The 16,327-nt window shown below is 41.7% G+C and overlaps 1 protein-coding gene across 2 annotated transcripts in view; it reads left to right on the top strand.

Moving 5' to 3' along the window:
* The window catches only part of ARHGAP26 (Rho GTPase activating protein 26), a 577,725-nt gene that overhangs the window by 135,477 nt on the left and 425,921 nt on the right, over nt 1-16,327 (top strand). For both annotated transcript variants that reach the window (XM_075344594.1, XM_075344593.1), the window contains exon 2: nt 15,920-16,015. In XM_075344594.1, the coding sequence (XP_075200709.1) occupies nt 15,920-16,015 (96 nt within the window). The remainder of the gene's footprint in view (nt 1-15,919; nt 16,016-16,327) is intronic.

Raw genomic sequence — 16,327 nt, 5'->3', positions numbered from 1 at the left:
CCCGATAACAATTTATGAATAGCAGCATAGCCAGACCCATCAGCAACATAAGTATTAATAAAAAACAAAATTGGCTGCACCTCGCCAGAAAAGATCTCAAAACCATTGACACCACAAAATTGGACCCACTTCAACCACGCAGCAGAATAAGATTTCCAAGTAGATTCTGCTACAGAATTTCTGATATAAAATGGAATTAACTCCAAATTGCCCCCCATAGCTGGGACGGGCAAAGTGTTGCCTGCAAATCTGCCCCTGGTAGGCATACCCGAAATTCCTCCAATCTCTGAAACGAGAGATGATCAACCGCACGGTTAGAATCAGACAAAGCAAAAGACGCCTTAAGAAAAATGTTATATTTAAGACAAAAGAAAACCAATTTCCTTAAAAGACTACACAATATTGGACACTTTGAAGAAAAATAATTTACCGTAAAAACCAAACCCTGACTATCAGAAAGCAACAAAATACGCCTATTGGCCAGCAATTCACCCCATAAAAAGACCGCTACAAGGACCAAAAATAGGTCAAGCACCACCTTCCTACCTAATATCCCTTTTTCCTTCCATTCCACAGGCCATCTCCCATAACACCAGTGAGAACGAAAAACAATACCATAACCAAAACCGCTCGCTACACTAAAGAACAAATCTACATCCCCAGATGAAACAAACTCACTCTGAACACAACAAAACCCATTAAAAGAATCCAAAAATTCAAACCAAACACACAAGTCTGCCTTCACTTCTTTAGAAACTCTGATATGTGCATTTGCCGACGTCACCCCTTTTGTAGCATCATAAAGCCTCCTAGAAAAAACCCTACCCATTGGCATGATCTTCAAGGCGAAATTCAGACTACCTAACAGAGATTGAAACTCTCGTAAAGTAGCCTTCTCCCTACCCAACAAAACCAAAATCAAACCCTTTAATTTGACAATTTTCTCCTGGGGAAGACTCAACTCCATTTTGTCCGAATCAATGACAATGCCCAAAAACTCTAACCTAGTACAAGCAAAAACTGTTTTATCTTCCGCCAACGGCACCCCAAAAAATTCCATAATTCGAATAAAATTAAACAACAATTTTGCACAACTCCCCAACAGCCGATCCCCAACAAACAAAAAATCGTCCAGGTAGTGCAAAATCCCACCCTCTCCAACTGAATCCTGAACTACCCAATGTAAAAAAGTGGAAAAAGATTCAAAATAAAAACAAGAAAGAGAAAATCCCATGGGCAAGCATTTGTCAAAATAATAACCAAAATCAAAATAAAAACCCAAAGAATTAAAACCTGAAGGACAAATCGGCAGTAACCTGAAGGCAGATTTTATATCAGCTTTAGCCAGTAATGCACCCCTACCAGACCTCCTTAACAAATCCACAGCTAAATCAAAGGATGCATAGCTGACTGAGGCTGCACTAGAATCAATTTCATCATTTAACGAACCACCCTTGGGATAGGATAAATGATGAATTACCCTGAATGAATTCGGTTCCTTCTTAGGGACAATCCCCAATGGTGAAATTCTAAAATTAACAAAAGGGGGAGACTGAAAAGGGCCTGCTACCCTACCCAACCCTTTCTCTTTATCAATGTGCAACCTAACAGCATCCAGTTGCACATTGATAGATTTGAGATTTCTAGTGACAGTACAACCTACACCTGAAAAAGAAGGAACATAAAAACCTTCCTTAAAACCATTACAAATGATTTCCGCTTTCTGACGGTCTGGGAAGCGTCCTAGCCATGGAAGCATTCTTTCCAGGCTCACCGGCGTCGGGGCCCTTGAAAAAATGCTCCCTGCCTCCAGACGCCGATACACCGGGCTGACCATGCTTCCTGAAGCACTTAAACAAGGGGTGCACCCCGGCACAGAATGAACATTCGTGCCGAAAACGGCAATTGTTCTGCCATTTGCACGAAGATTCATTGAAAGCAAAGCACACCCCACGCTTAACTGTTTGACTTGCTGGCTGTCTAGAAAAAGTGCTCCTCTGTGGCAGCATTAAATTCAGCCAAAGGCCTACATCTTTAATACCCCACTTTAACGAGGAATGCACAGACAGCTTTTGTCTAAAAGATTCATCGTAATTAAGCCAGGCAAGCCCACCAAAATTACGATATGCTTCCAATATACTATCCTGGTGTTGAAATAACCCACTACACATATGAGGGAATTTTTCCCCAAGAACCGCAGCATAAATACCAAAGGCTTGAAGCCAGGAATGAAAGGATCTAAAATTTTTCTTCCTCTCACTCTCTGCTTCCTGTTTAACATCAGCCTTCTCGAATTTATGCTGCTCTCTAGCAACAGGAAGAAGGGAAAACACATCCACAAATTCTAACTTCCATATTTTCCCCTTAACGGACGCACTGAGGTGAAATCCCAAAGGGGAGACCTCACACACCAGTGCCTCCTTTAAGTGCGGCTCAGCCACCCCAGGGATCCCATCCCGAGACAACCCAGGCATAGGACCCCCAGGTAGCCGTCCACTATGCGTAAAAAACTCAGACATTGTCTGCAAGACAACATCTTTCACCACATCCCTATCACAAATAAATGAGTTACAATTCTCACCAACACGATCAGTCCGTCTTCCCACGATATCTTCTCCAGACGACCGTCCAGCAGGTTCTCTTCCATCTTCGGATCCCTCCGAAGCGCTCCAGGCCAGCAGCTCCACCGCATCCCCAGATAGGCTCTTTTGCAAGGGGAGCGGTAAAGCACACTGACCCGGCGCCGGCTCCGCCGCCATTGCAGAGGAGATCGCCGCTGCCGATGACGCTGACACAGCGCCGCCTGATGACACCGGCGGCCGAGGATGCTGGGAGTCGCGAGCTGATTCGCCGGCTTGATCACGCCAGCCCCGTCTCGGCTCTCGCGATGCTGCCGACCGACCGCCCACCGCGACTCCGCCCTCTCGCGATACTTCAGCCGGCTGCTTACTCCGGCCTCGGCTTCCGCGCGATGATGACTCCTTCCTTGCTCTTCCATCCGACCTCCTGGACGCCGCCGGCGGTAAGTCAGCCTCATCCCTTCTCCTCTTCTTCCTCAGGATCAGCCGATTCTCGCCGACGCCCTCCACCTGGAAGACTTCATCCGCCGCCGCTGGCTCCGCTGCCGACATCTCCGCTGGAACCGATTCAGGCGCCGACACCCCGGACTTCAGGCAAGACCGCAGCCACTCTTCTCCGCCTTCTTCGCCGGCTCTCCGGAGCAGCTGTTGAAGCAGGGAGTCCATCTGATTCTTCTTGCTTCACAGATGATTCTGACACAGCTGACCAAAAACAGCTGTTATTTATACAAAATTACTCCCGCTCAAAACCATCACTACCCAATCAGAATTTACAAATTTGGGCGCGCAACAGGCTGAACAAAACCAGTTCCAGCCTGTCCGCGTTACCAGCTGTAAAGCCAACGTTAACCCTTTAGGGTCAAACAAAATTAACCACCAAAACACCTACTACGATTCTAACAGAACTGAGCAACCTAAAGCATTAAAAACTACCCTAAGAGAGGGGGGCTCATGCCACCATGTAATCTCCAGGTTTATATACCCTGTCGATTTTCCATTCTATAGGCAGCCATTGTGGGGAGGGTCAAGGGCAGTACAGCATAGCAGAGATGATCTGCAAATGTTTCCAACCAGACAACGTTTAGAGTCTCGATTTTCTCTGCGATACAGTACAGCAAACTCCCTAAAGAAAAAAAACAAAACTCAAGAATTGTAATCTTTAGGTTGCATCGTATTCCCAATGATGAAAGGAAAAACTGTGATAAAACATTTTTTTATGTACCACAAAATGGTGTAAATAAAAATCTCAGCTTTCACAAATATATATTTTAAACATATATACAGTGTCTGTGTCTGTGTGTGTGTGTGTGTATGTATGTATGTGTGTGTGTATATATATATATATGTATGTATATATATATATATATATATATATATATATAATGTGTGTGTGTGTATATGTATGTATGCATGTATGTATAATAATTAATAATTTTTATTTCATTTTATTTGTTCCGAGTACAAAAAATCAAACAGGAGCTTTGTAAGTTTGGCATTCTCATATTTCTATTGATCTGAAGAAATCATAGTGTCATGTAGTAATTTCACATATCTTGTCATTTTTTATTTATTTATTTTTTTTTTTTACTTCTTGCATTCCATTACTACCTATGACAAAATGAATGGTGTCAGAACTACTGTAGAACTGTCTGCAGAAAATGTCATATGTCTGTGCCAATGGAAGATAAAGTTTTATGCTTAGGAATAAAGTGGCACAATCTGAAATAGAAGGATCGGTGGCAAATATTATTTTAGGAACAAATTAAAAATTTGACCATTGTGGATACTTGGCACAAACTTCCAACAGAAGTTAAAAAAAAAAAGTGTGTGTGTGTGTGTGTGTGTGGAGGGGGGTGGGTGGTGGTTATATACTGTAGTGAGTAAACCCCTGACAGTTTCTTGTAAATATTTATATATATATATTATACCATTACATGGAACATCACTGATGGTATGGCACTGTGATATTATGTAAAGTAGCAAGTGTACAGGTTGCATAATGTGTAAATTTGATGTGCCCTCTAAATAACTCAAAACTGTCATTACTATCTAAACTGTTGGCAACAAAAGTCAGTACACCCCTAACTGCTCATTGCCAAATTGTGCCCAAAGTGTCCATATTTTGTTTGGTCACCTTTATTTTCAAGCACTGCCTTAACTCTCTTGGGCATGGGTATGGCGTTCACTAGAGCCTTAGGCTATGTGTCCACGGTAGAATGTACCTGCGGATTTTTCTGCATGAAAATCCGCGACTTTCGCGGCAAATCCGCACCTTTTTTTTTGCCGCGGATTTACCGCGGAATTGCCGCGGATTTTGATGCAGATTTTTTTTTTTTTCCCCAATTCTATAGCCAAAATCCGCACCAAAATCCGCAACAATAATTGACATGCTGCAGATTTTTCCGGATCAAAATCCGCGGCGAAAAAATCCGCAGCATGGACACAGCATTTCCAAAATGCCATTGAAATGGCTGGGAAGTGCCGCTGCTGCAGATTTTCAGGAAATCCGCGGTAAATCCGCGAGAAATCCGCGAGAAATCCGCAGCGTGGACACAGCCTTAAAGGTTGCCACTGGAATCCTCTTCTACTCCTCCATGACAACATCAGAGACCTGGTTGATGTTAGAGACCTTGTTCTCCTCCACCTTTTGAGGATGATCCACAGATACTCAATAGGGTTTAGGTCTGGACACATGGTTGGACAGTCTAGCAAATTTACTCTTAGTCTTAGTCTTTGTTTTTTTTCAAGGCAGTGGTCATCCTGGATGTGTTTGGAATCATTATCATGTTGGAATATGAAGGGAAGGGATGATACTCTGCTTCAGTATGTCACAGTGCATGCTTCCCTCAATAACTGTAGTTCCCCACAGCCGGCAGCACTCATGCAGCCCCAAACCATGACACTCCCACCACCATGCTTGACTGTAAGCAAGACACACATTTCTTTGTACTCCTCACCTGGTTGCCGTCATATATGCTTGAGACCACCTGAACCAAAATAAGTTCATCTTGATGTCATCATAGCATAGGTCATGGTTCCAGTAATCCATGTCCTTAGTCTGCTAGTCTTCAAGCAAACGGTTTGTGTGCTTTCTTGTGCATCATCTTGAAGGCTAACTTCACACATCCGTGATGTTTTTGTCCTGCAGCATGGGTGTCACACGGACCACATACTGATATAATCCATGTGACATCAGTGTTACATGTACTGGAGAAAACATGTGTATTTGAAATAAGGTGATTTTCTATACACACCTGTCTCCAGCCCTGCTGTCTTCAGCGTTGCTGTCACTTGCTTCCGGGCCTGCTCATTATGCTCGTGCACCGTAGACTCAGAAGTAGCAGCAGTGCTGGAGGCCGCAGTATCGGGAACAGGTGAGTATAGAAGTTCCTGCTGTCCGTGTGCTATCACAGCACACTGAAAGCACACGCAGCACACTGTGAAAGCACATGCTGAACATACACACGGAACACGCACACGTACGCACCCACACCATGGACCATGAAAAACATGCGTTTTTATCACAGATGTGTGAAGGGGGCCTTAAAGAGGGTTTTTTCTGGGACAACAGCCAGACAGACCAGATTTATTTGATACAGTGTGCGGCTTATGGTCTGAGCACTGACAGGCTTAGGGTATGTGCGCATGTTGCTTTTTACCTGCTTTTTACCTGCTTTTTTGCTTTTTCTTCTGCGCTATTTAATGCCAAAATGGATGTGTTCTTCTATTCAAGCAAAGTCTATGGGAATTTGGGTTTCTTGTTCACACTATGTTGTTCAAAATGCTGCCTTTTTGTGGCAGAACTTTGGTCAAAAACTCAGCTTTGCAGTGCAAAACTCAAATGGCAAAAACAATTGACATGTTGCTTCTTTGAAAAGCTGAGTTTTTGACCAAAGTTCTGCCACAAAAAGGCAGCATTTTGAACAACATAGTGTGAACAAGAAACCCAAATTCCCATAGACTTTGCTTGAATAGAAGAACACATCCATTTTGGCATTAAACAGCGCAGAAGAAAAAGCAGCAAAAAAGCAGGTAAAAAGCAACGTGCGCACATACCCTTACTCCGCATCCCTTTTAACCACTGCAGCAATGGTAGCAGCAGTCAACGTGTATTTTGAAAAGACAACCTCTGGATATGATATATGATATTGAGCACATGCATTCAACTTGTTTGTTGTTATGGTTTGGTCGACCATAGCGAGATCTGTCTTGTTAAACCGCTGTATGGTCTTGGCCACCATATTGCAGCTCAGTTTCCGGGTGTTGGGAATCCTCTTATAACCCAGGCTATCTTTATGTAGAGCAACATTTATTTTTTCAGATCCTCGGAGAATTCTTTGCCATGAGGTGTCATGTTGAACTTTGAGTGACCAGCATGAAAGTGTGTGTGTGAGCAATAACACCAAATTTAACACACCTGCCCCCCCATTCACACATGAGACCTCGTAACACTAATGAATCACATGACTCCGGGGAAGGCAAATTGCTAATTGGGCACAGTTTGGCTATTCTGACTTATGGGGTGTACTCACTTTTGTTGCTAGCAGTTTTAATATTAATGGCTGTGTGCGCTGAGTTATTTAGAGGGCACCAAATATACACTGTTTTATATGAGCTGTACACTGATACAATGAAAGTGTCATATAATCAGTGTTCTCATGAAAAGCTATAATAAAATATTTACAAAAATATGAGGGGTGTACTTACTTTTGTGGTGTATATAGCGGCTAATTTGTCACAAAGAAGATAAAAGATCATATGAAATTATTTTTGTATGTCTCTTAAACAGTTTTGTAGAAATTGTGCTGAGTTGGGGGTAATTCTTTGCTGACCCCATTATTTGTACCTCATACTTGAGGATCTCGTCTGAGAGCAGTGTAATGTAGAGACTCTGGTTCCAGAGATGTCACTTTATTGGGCTGTTTGCTGTCATTTTCGTAAAATCAATGTTTTCTCTGCTGCAGGTCTAGCAGGCACACAGAGCTCATGAATATGCTGGACTACCTGGAAGCAGGCCAAGCAGTCCAATAATGATAATTACTGCTGATTAAACAGTGATTTTCTCAAAACTACACTAAGCAGCCCAGTAAGTGACACATTGCTGGAATAATGGTCTCTGCCCCTACGTTATGCTGCTCTCAGATTAGGTGTTAAAAACCTGGTGACAGATTCCTTTTAACAAGAGCCTGACACCAAGTGGTCTGTTTTTGGTCTTCAAGCGCCTGAAGACACGTCACCCACACCCTCTTGGTAGAGACCATAAAAATTTGCATTGAGCCTACATCTATGAAAGAGAATGGTGTATTTTAGTAATGAAAAAGCTGGTTAGCAATGGGAATAAAATAAAAGCAAAAGCTGACCACTTTATTTATTTATTTATTTATTTATTTATTTTTAAAAAAAAAAAAAAAAAAGCATAAAAGCTTTCCACTTTTGACCTGTTGATGTTGACATGTCCCATGTAAGTAAAAGCTGAGGCACCTGCTGTACTTGCTTGCCTTACAGGGAAGAGTAAATAACTGATTTGCTGAGATATTATTTTTTTTTTTTTTTACTTTCTTTCTCTCACTTTGTCTTTCTTTTTGTTTCTTTTTCTTTATTTTTCTCGAAAATTGGGACTTGAATGTGTATTCAGCCCCTCTGAGTCAATACTTTATAGAACCACTTTTCACTGCAATTACTGTTGCTAGTCTTTTGAGGTAGGTTTCTACCAGCTTTGCACATGTAAGGGCTGAATTGTTTTGCCCCTTCAGGTTTTCAAAATTGCTCACTTTGATCATGGGTTTCTTTTCTCATTTTCTAATTAGTGCTCTCATTGTTTAGGGTATCAGTAAGGCCATGTGCGCACGTCTGCGTTCTACCGTGGCAAATATTCCGCAGCGTTTTGACACTGCATGTGCGTTTTAAAACGCAGCCGAAAAGCTGCGTTTAGGATTGCAGAATGGATGCTTCCTCTGCCATAGAGTGAGGAAAGCATCCAAAATGCACAAAATAAGTGACATGTTGCTTTTTAGAACGCAGCGTTTTGACAAAAAATTTCAGCGTTCTAAACTGCAACGTGCGCATGGATTTTTCAAAATTCTCAGTCTTTGCTGGGGACGCAAAACGCATGCGTTTACGCTGCAGTTTAAAACGCTGCAGAAACCCATGAAAAATGCACACGTGTGCACACAGCCTTAAGGTGGACAGTCATGTGTTTATAGGTTTGCAGTTGTGCCAGACTACTTCATTTTTTTGGATGATGGATTGAACAGTGCTCCATGAGATGTACAGAACTTGGGCTACTTCTTTTTTTTGTTTTTGATAACCTAACCCTGCTTTACCTACACAGCTTTATCCCTGACCTGTCTTGTGTGTGGTTTTTTTTTTTCCTTTTTAACTTTCACAGTGATGTTTGATACCTAATTTTCTCAAACAAACCTCTGAGGCCTTCACAGCACATGTGCAGTTATACTAAGAATGAATTACGCATAGGTGGACTCAATTTACTAATTGGGTGACTTATGGAGGCAATTGGTCACTCAGATTTTTAACACTAGAAGTCCTAGAAATTTCAAGCTCCCCCCATTCCAAAGGTAGAAATGTTAAATGACCCCTCTCTGGGACTTCTAGTGTTAAATACACATCACAATTTTCACATTTATATTTTTTAAATATTTGGAAAACCATGTATATTTTCTTTTACACTCCATAAATACTTGGTACTTAGTGTTGGTATATTCTATAAAATCCCAATACAATACATTTCAGTTTATGGGTATAATATGAAAAAATATAGAAAAGGATATGAATATTTTTTTCAAGGCACTAGACATGCTGAATCCTTATTGCCAATATGTGCCCCCAACTTTTTTTCCTGAAAAACTTGTATGGAGCTAGAGGCAAAAATAGGGAATACTTGGGCAAGGCTGCTGATTTAAGTAAAGAATGGTTTCCCCTTTTAGGTCTTTATGTGCCCCCGCCCTCTTAACCAGGGCCAAACTAAGCACAAGTAGGGCCTCATTCACACATTAGTATTTTGATCAGTATTTCATTATTATTTGTGTGCCAAAATCAGGAGTGTCTAAAAAACACAGAAAAGGTATCAATCTTTTAATTACCGTATTGTTTGGATTATAAGATACACTTTTCCTCCCAAAACTTTGAGAGGAAACTAAAAGGTGTGTCTTATAATCCAAATGTAGCTTACTTGCAGGTGGAGGAGAATGGTCACACATGAGGCAGGGGTAATACTGCGGGCGGTGAGGCAGGGGCCATCCTCAAAAATTTCGGCAGTGCGGCCTTCAAATAGTGCCCGGAGTTGGCGCATGTGCAAATGGAGCTCTCTGCTCAAGATCTCATCTGTGCATGTGCCGCCTCCAGGCCATTGCTCTTCCAGCAGCGGAGTTGAGGAAAATGGCGCCCAGAGATGTCACATGCACAGATGAGATCTCGGTTGTTCATTGAGCCAATAGCGGAGTCTGCACACACGCTGACTCATGGCGCCATTTCTTTGAAGCCTGCACCACCAACTGCGACCAGGATCAGAATTACCTCAGTTGGTGGGCTCAGAATGTAACATAATGGGGTCCCCACCAATTTTGAGGATAGGTGATGAATGTCCATTGTAGAATAATCCTATATTAAAGGTTGGTAATTGTCATTGTCCATCTGCGTTAGACTACATAGAAGATATGAAAGAAGTGTGCCCCATTTTTTTTATTTTCAGAAATGCTTGAAAACAAGTCATTTACTATAAAGTAGATGCTTTGTGCAAAACATTTAAAGCTAAGATTCAAATCTAAGAAGCTTTGGGTCACCATACGCATTAGCTAAAAATTGGCAGACAGATGGACGCCCAATCAGTCTTCCGTCAGTGCTCCAGGCTGAATTCATAATCATCATTATAGTCCGAAATTACGCTGTCTGCCAACACAGCAAAGAATATAAAAAATAAATTTAAGGGGTTGTCCCTTTCTAAATATTTTTATTTTGCAATGGTAATAAAGTAGCAGATACCTCCCCCCCAGCGCTCACTTGACATTGTTAGGCTAAGTTCCCATAAATGGTATTTGATGCGTTTTTTGCACCTACTAGCTATATTCTGTTAGTTGCGGTTTTTTTATTGTGTTTTTGAGTGCCTTTTTACATGCTTGGTTTTTTTCTGCTGTTTTTTTTGTCTCCTTTTGGTATGTCATGTTTTAAATAAAACTACTTTATTTTGAATGCTTCCTGATACTTAGCTTTGATATAACTTTATTGATAGTCATGTGCTGATAATATGCGTTTTTAGTGCGGCTCTGCTGTGCAAACTCACTAAAAACACCTGTGAACTTTCTTCATCTCATTGAAGTCCACGGGAAAAATCCGTACGTAAAATTTATATGAACAGCAAGAGAAATTCACATTGCAAATTTCAAAAATGCACCGCAGGTCAGTTTACGAAGTGTTAAAAAATAAATAAAAAAAAAATCACCATGAGTTTGATAAATCCCTTCCACTGTGCTATAGCTACAATATTCTTAGTTTTTGTGCCGGGAAAAAATGCAGCTTCAGAAAACCACTCAATAGTCATCATGGGACGATAGCCCTATACGTTGTGAGTGCTGCTGCCAGTCAGCGTCTGATAATGGGCTTCTGTCTTCACTCGAACGTCTGAGGGATTTAATAATAATAATAATAATAATAATAATAATAATAATTAATTATTATTATTTATAAAGTGCTATTAATTCCACAGCACTTTAAATACATTGGCAACCCCGTCCCCATTGAAGCTCACAATCTAAGGTCCCTATCAGTATGTCTTTGGAGTGTGGGAGGAAATCTGGAAACCCACGCAAAGATCGGGAGAACATACAAACTCCTTGCAAATGTTGTCTTTGGTGGGATTTGAACCCAGGATCCCAGCGCTTCAAGACTGCAGTGCTAACCACTGAGCCACAATGCAACCCATGTATGGGAAATGGCCCATTAGCGGATAGGGATTCTGCAGCACTTATGTGGCGTCCCATATGAGTGTTGGGAAACCTCATGCTACATGTGAACATACTTTAACAGTGACTGCAGTTGTTTACCCTTTGTTTCTAGTCCCTGAGCTTAACATCTTCCCCTCTTCAAGTAGCTTGTGTCTTATAAAGAGTAAACAAACGGTAATGACTTAAGAACCTGTTTCCCTACACCAAGTACAGTTCCGCTCTGTGGCTGCTTGCTTGGGTGAGAGCTTCTTTTTCAGCGATTTTCCCCTCCCTCCTAGTTTGTTTAAACATTACAGGCTTAATGATATCCTGAATCGTGTACCTAATGTCTTAGGTTTTTCTCTCTTATTCTGGGTAAAGTTTACGCTTTATGCCGTCAAAAAGGCTAAATAATCTGGAATGCAGCCAAACCCCCACCAAGTTTGGCACAGTTAATAACCACAGGCAGTGACCTTACATGAAAATATAATGACTTACAAATTCATGACAGATGAGGAAAGTTTAGCCCACCTACATGAAGGATCACAATAAGATTCTGGACAAATTGACTTGTGTGTTTTTAAAGGAGCATACAGCTGATCGTTCTAGATTAAGACAAAACTTTCTGTAATTTTGGCATCTGCTCCTGTCAGGCACTGTGATGTATTATACTAATCTTCTGTATACTGGTATTTATAATAAAAATCATCTGGGCTTCTTCTCGTTTCCAAGATTTTATAAACAAGACCAGGGGATATATATGTATATATAAAAGGCTGTCCTATTAATAAGTAAACTATGTAATGAGAAACTGTCACTTGCTTAAAATAATTGAGTTAAATACCTTGGAAAAATCTCTGCGCTCTCCTGCTTCTGATGGCCTTTCTTTTCTTGTTGTGCATCACTGCATTGCAAAGATATTCACCTTTCTCTGGAGCGAACTATGTGAAATCTCTACTTTGCAGTCCAACTACGCATTTCATCAGTCTTCTGGGGGGCGTGTGCTGTCATCCCTCTTTCTTAGATGCTGCCAAATATTGGTTGGCAGGGTCTGAGATTTGTATACCAGCTGTTGACCTAAGATTGGCAGCTTCTGGGAGGAAGGGGTGAAAGAGCACGTCCCCATACAAGACTCTGAAGAAACATCCAGTTGTTTTGCAAGCAGAGGTTTCACATAGAGTGCTCCAGAAGAAACAAATTTAGTAATTAACAGGAAGTGAGATCTGCAGCTGCCGCTCACTTCCTGTCAATGACTTTTGTCTCTGAAAGATGGAAGAAGGAAAGCTGGTGAGGATGTGCCCTTTTCATGGACATTCTCTTTAAGGGTGTCAACTTTATCCAGTGAAAATCGGTCACTCTCACAACTTAGTTTCCACAACTTTAAATTCAGATATGCCAATTCAACCATGAGCTGGTGTGACAAGGCTACTCACTGAGCTGCTAATTGAGGTAACAGGAACGGTTTCCAGTTAAACATTCTGGCTGGTTTACTTGCAGACACAATAAACTGCTCCAGATGAAAAACATAAAGTAAGCCTTTCTGGCATAAAGATATAAAACAGAAAAATAAGAAGTCCGTTTAACTGAGGCTCGCCCACTCAGGATAAGAAACCCTCCTTTCACACCGTTTCTCTCTGGAGGTGTAGCAACTTCCACATCAAGAACATGTGTGAGACAAATGGTCTTCATTTTAACAAATGTACCACACCCATGGGTGGGGGGTATGTGAGCAGCCAGACCCGCCCATCTCTCTGGATGCACGTAAAAGCCGGCCCTGATGTGCCCTAAGAACTCTCTTAGTACTAATTGTACATCTGCCATACATGCCTTCCATCGACTACATGTCTGGTTGCCATCTTACACTGGCTTACAGTAAAAATCTAATCATTGTTTAGGGACATGTTGTAATTTGAGCAAATATATGGTCAAATCCATCGGTTTGTGCACTACTCGTAGCTCAACCAATCAAATGTTTCATTAATTGAAAACAAGGCATGTTTTGTATATATTATGTATGCTTGTAGACTGAGCCTTCGAGGGCAGGGTCTTCACTCCTCCTGTACCTGTCTGTGCCTTGTATTGTTTATGATTATTGTACTTGTCCCTATTATGTATACCCCTTTTCACATGTAAAGCGCCACGGAATAAATAGCGCTATAATAACAAATAATATACAATATCATCACAAAAGTGAGAACACCCCATACATTTGTCAATTTTTTATTAGATCTTTTCATGGGACAACACTGAAGATATGACTCTTTGATACAATATAAAGTAGTCCCACCACACCCATTCCACCACCATGCTTGCGGTTGCTGCCGCACATGCTTGACACCATCTGAACCAAATACGTTTTATCTTAGTCTCCTCAAACCACAGGACCTGGTTCCAGTAATCTTTGTCCTTAGTTTGCTTGTCTTCAGCAAACTGCGGGCTTTCTTGCATCATCTTTAGGAGAAGCTTCCTTCTGGGACCGCAGCCATGAAGACCAATTTGATGCAGTGTGTAGCATCTGGTCTGACCACTGACAGGCTGACCTCTCCACCTCTTTAACTTTTGCAGCAATTCTGGCAGCACTGCTACATCTATTTTGAAAAGACAACCTCTGGACATGATGCTGAGTATGTGCACTGAACCTCTCTAGTCAACCATAGCGAGACCTGTTCTGAGTGGAACCTGTCTTGTTAAACCACTGTATGATCTTGGCCACCATGCTGCAGCTCCTTTTCAGGGTGTTGGCAATCTTCTTATATCCTAGACCATGTTTATGTACAACAACAATTCTTTTTTTCAGATCGTCAGAAAATTCTTTGCCATTATGTGTGATGTTGAACTTTGAGTGACCAGCATGAGAGTGTGTGTGAGTGAGAACACCAAATGCAACACACCTGCTCCCCATTCACACCTGACACCTTGTATCACTAATGAGTCACATAACCCCGGGAATGGAAAATGGCTAATTTGGCACAATTTGGCCATTTTCACTTAGGGGTGTACTCACCTTTGTTGCCAGCAGTGCATTACTGACTGTGTGTTGAGTTAATCAGGGAGTGCAGCAAATTTATACTCTTAAGCTGGGGCCACAGTGGGCACTACTGCGATGCACACATGACACTCGGCTGGGCTGCCCCCTGCAGCTGAGGTCCGCTCGCACAGTCGGACCGCAGTCGCAGGGATACTAGCATGACACTCGGCTCCTGCTGTGCTGCCAGCGCAGCAGGAGCCGAGCCGAGTGTCATGCTAGTATCCCTGCGACTGCGGTCCGACTGTGCGAGCGGACCTCAGCTGCAGGGGGCAGCCCAGCTCTCAGGAGGGGAGGGCCAGCGCTGCGGAGGGGAGGGAGGGATTTCTCTCTCTCTCTCTTCCGTAGCCGGCTATTGCGATTCTCGCTCTGCACGCGTGGTACACCGGTGTACCGCGAGTGCAGTGCGAATTTTTTTTTTTCTGCAGCTGTGCTGGGAGATTACTGCTGGGGTAGTGGGTTTACAGAGGTAGGGGGGCTTTTTCTCTTACTCACTCAATATCGATTTCACCCACAACACAGGTCAGGGTGCCGATGGGTACAGACGGCACAACAATGGCTTCATTTCTGTATTTTTATGGTCCCCCTGAAACAAATTCTAACTAAAGCAATACATTTATACTATATGTATCATCAGTTTCCCTATTCCCTAGGCCTAAGAGCCAACGTTAAATTATACTATATGTAACCTAAAATGGGAATTTGCGGTCTTCATAACTGTATCTAAACTGTTTGTTTATCATAAGAAAAGACATTTGTCAGTGCCATTACATATTAAACCAGGCCATTTCCTGAAGGGGTTAAAGTTAGCAGTTGTAATTAACAATGTAGCAGTGTATCGGCTGACAATGCCTGTAAGCTATTTTAGCTCTGATTTTGGCTTTTGGTAAACCACTGAAAGGTGGAACGTCAACGATAACATTCCTGGTTACTGGTAGAGCTGTGACTTTAGGCTTGCCATCACTCCCTGACCATCTGGGTCATCAAACGTCTCAAGTGTTGATCAATTCGATAATGATACAAATGCAGAACATTGTGGGATATATTCATGCATGCTCACTCACATTTGTAGATTTTATTCTCATGGATTAGAATGCAAAAGAAATTAATTTCAGCTCGTCTTTGTGCTCTCCAATTCCATCAGTTTGTAATCGTCCTTGTCTCCGGTAATCTGCTTTATCTTTTATAATTCTTGTTTAGTAAGTCTTTGGAAATATAGATAAGATTTCCTTCTACAATTGAACCATGTCCACTATTGATGCTGGATTAACAGTGCAGATCTCGCTTTATATTTAGTGTATATAAGTGACTCCCTATAAACTTTATATGTTACGCTCCGTTCTACGTGTCTCTCATTCATTTCTTCTTTTCTCCTCCAGCTCTGTCATCCGCTAAAAGGAAATTTGCTGGTTCACTGAATGAATTCAAATTCCGGTGCATTGGTGATGCGGAAACTGATGATGAAATCTGCATTGGTAAGACCCCGTGTGTGTAATCTCTACCTCCATCTAACACTGCTGCAATCTATGGTGTCTATATTTTTTTTTTTCTTGGAGTCCATACTGATTAATATTTCTTTTTGGATCTCTACTACTATTATTTTGTTATTACTGAGTTTTTTTCCACCGTCTCAAATATTATTTACATGTCATTCTCTTAATGGTAATGGGATTCTGATTGGCATCTCATCACGTGCTTTTTTTTTTTGTACAGAATTATTGATGGTATCCATACAGATGTAAGGTATTACCTGTCAGTAGCACTACCCTTTCTCATGGTTCAAAAGG

Source organism: Anomaloglossus baeobatrachus, chromosome 4, assembly GCF_048569485.1.
Source record: "Anomaloglossus baeobatrachus isolate aAnoBae1 chromosome 4, aAnoBae1.hap1, whole genome shotgun sequence".
NCBI classification, from domain to species: Eukaryota; Metazoa; Chordata; class Amphibia; order Anura; family Aromobatidae; genus Anomaloglossus; species Anomaloglossus baeobatrachus.
Note: the sequence above shows the minus strand (reverse complement) of the source record. Positions and strands in the feature narration are given on the sequence as shown.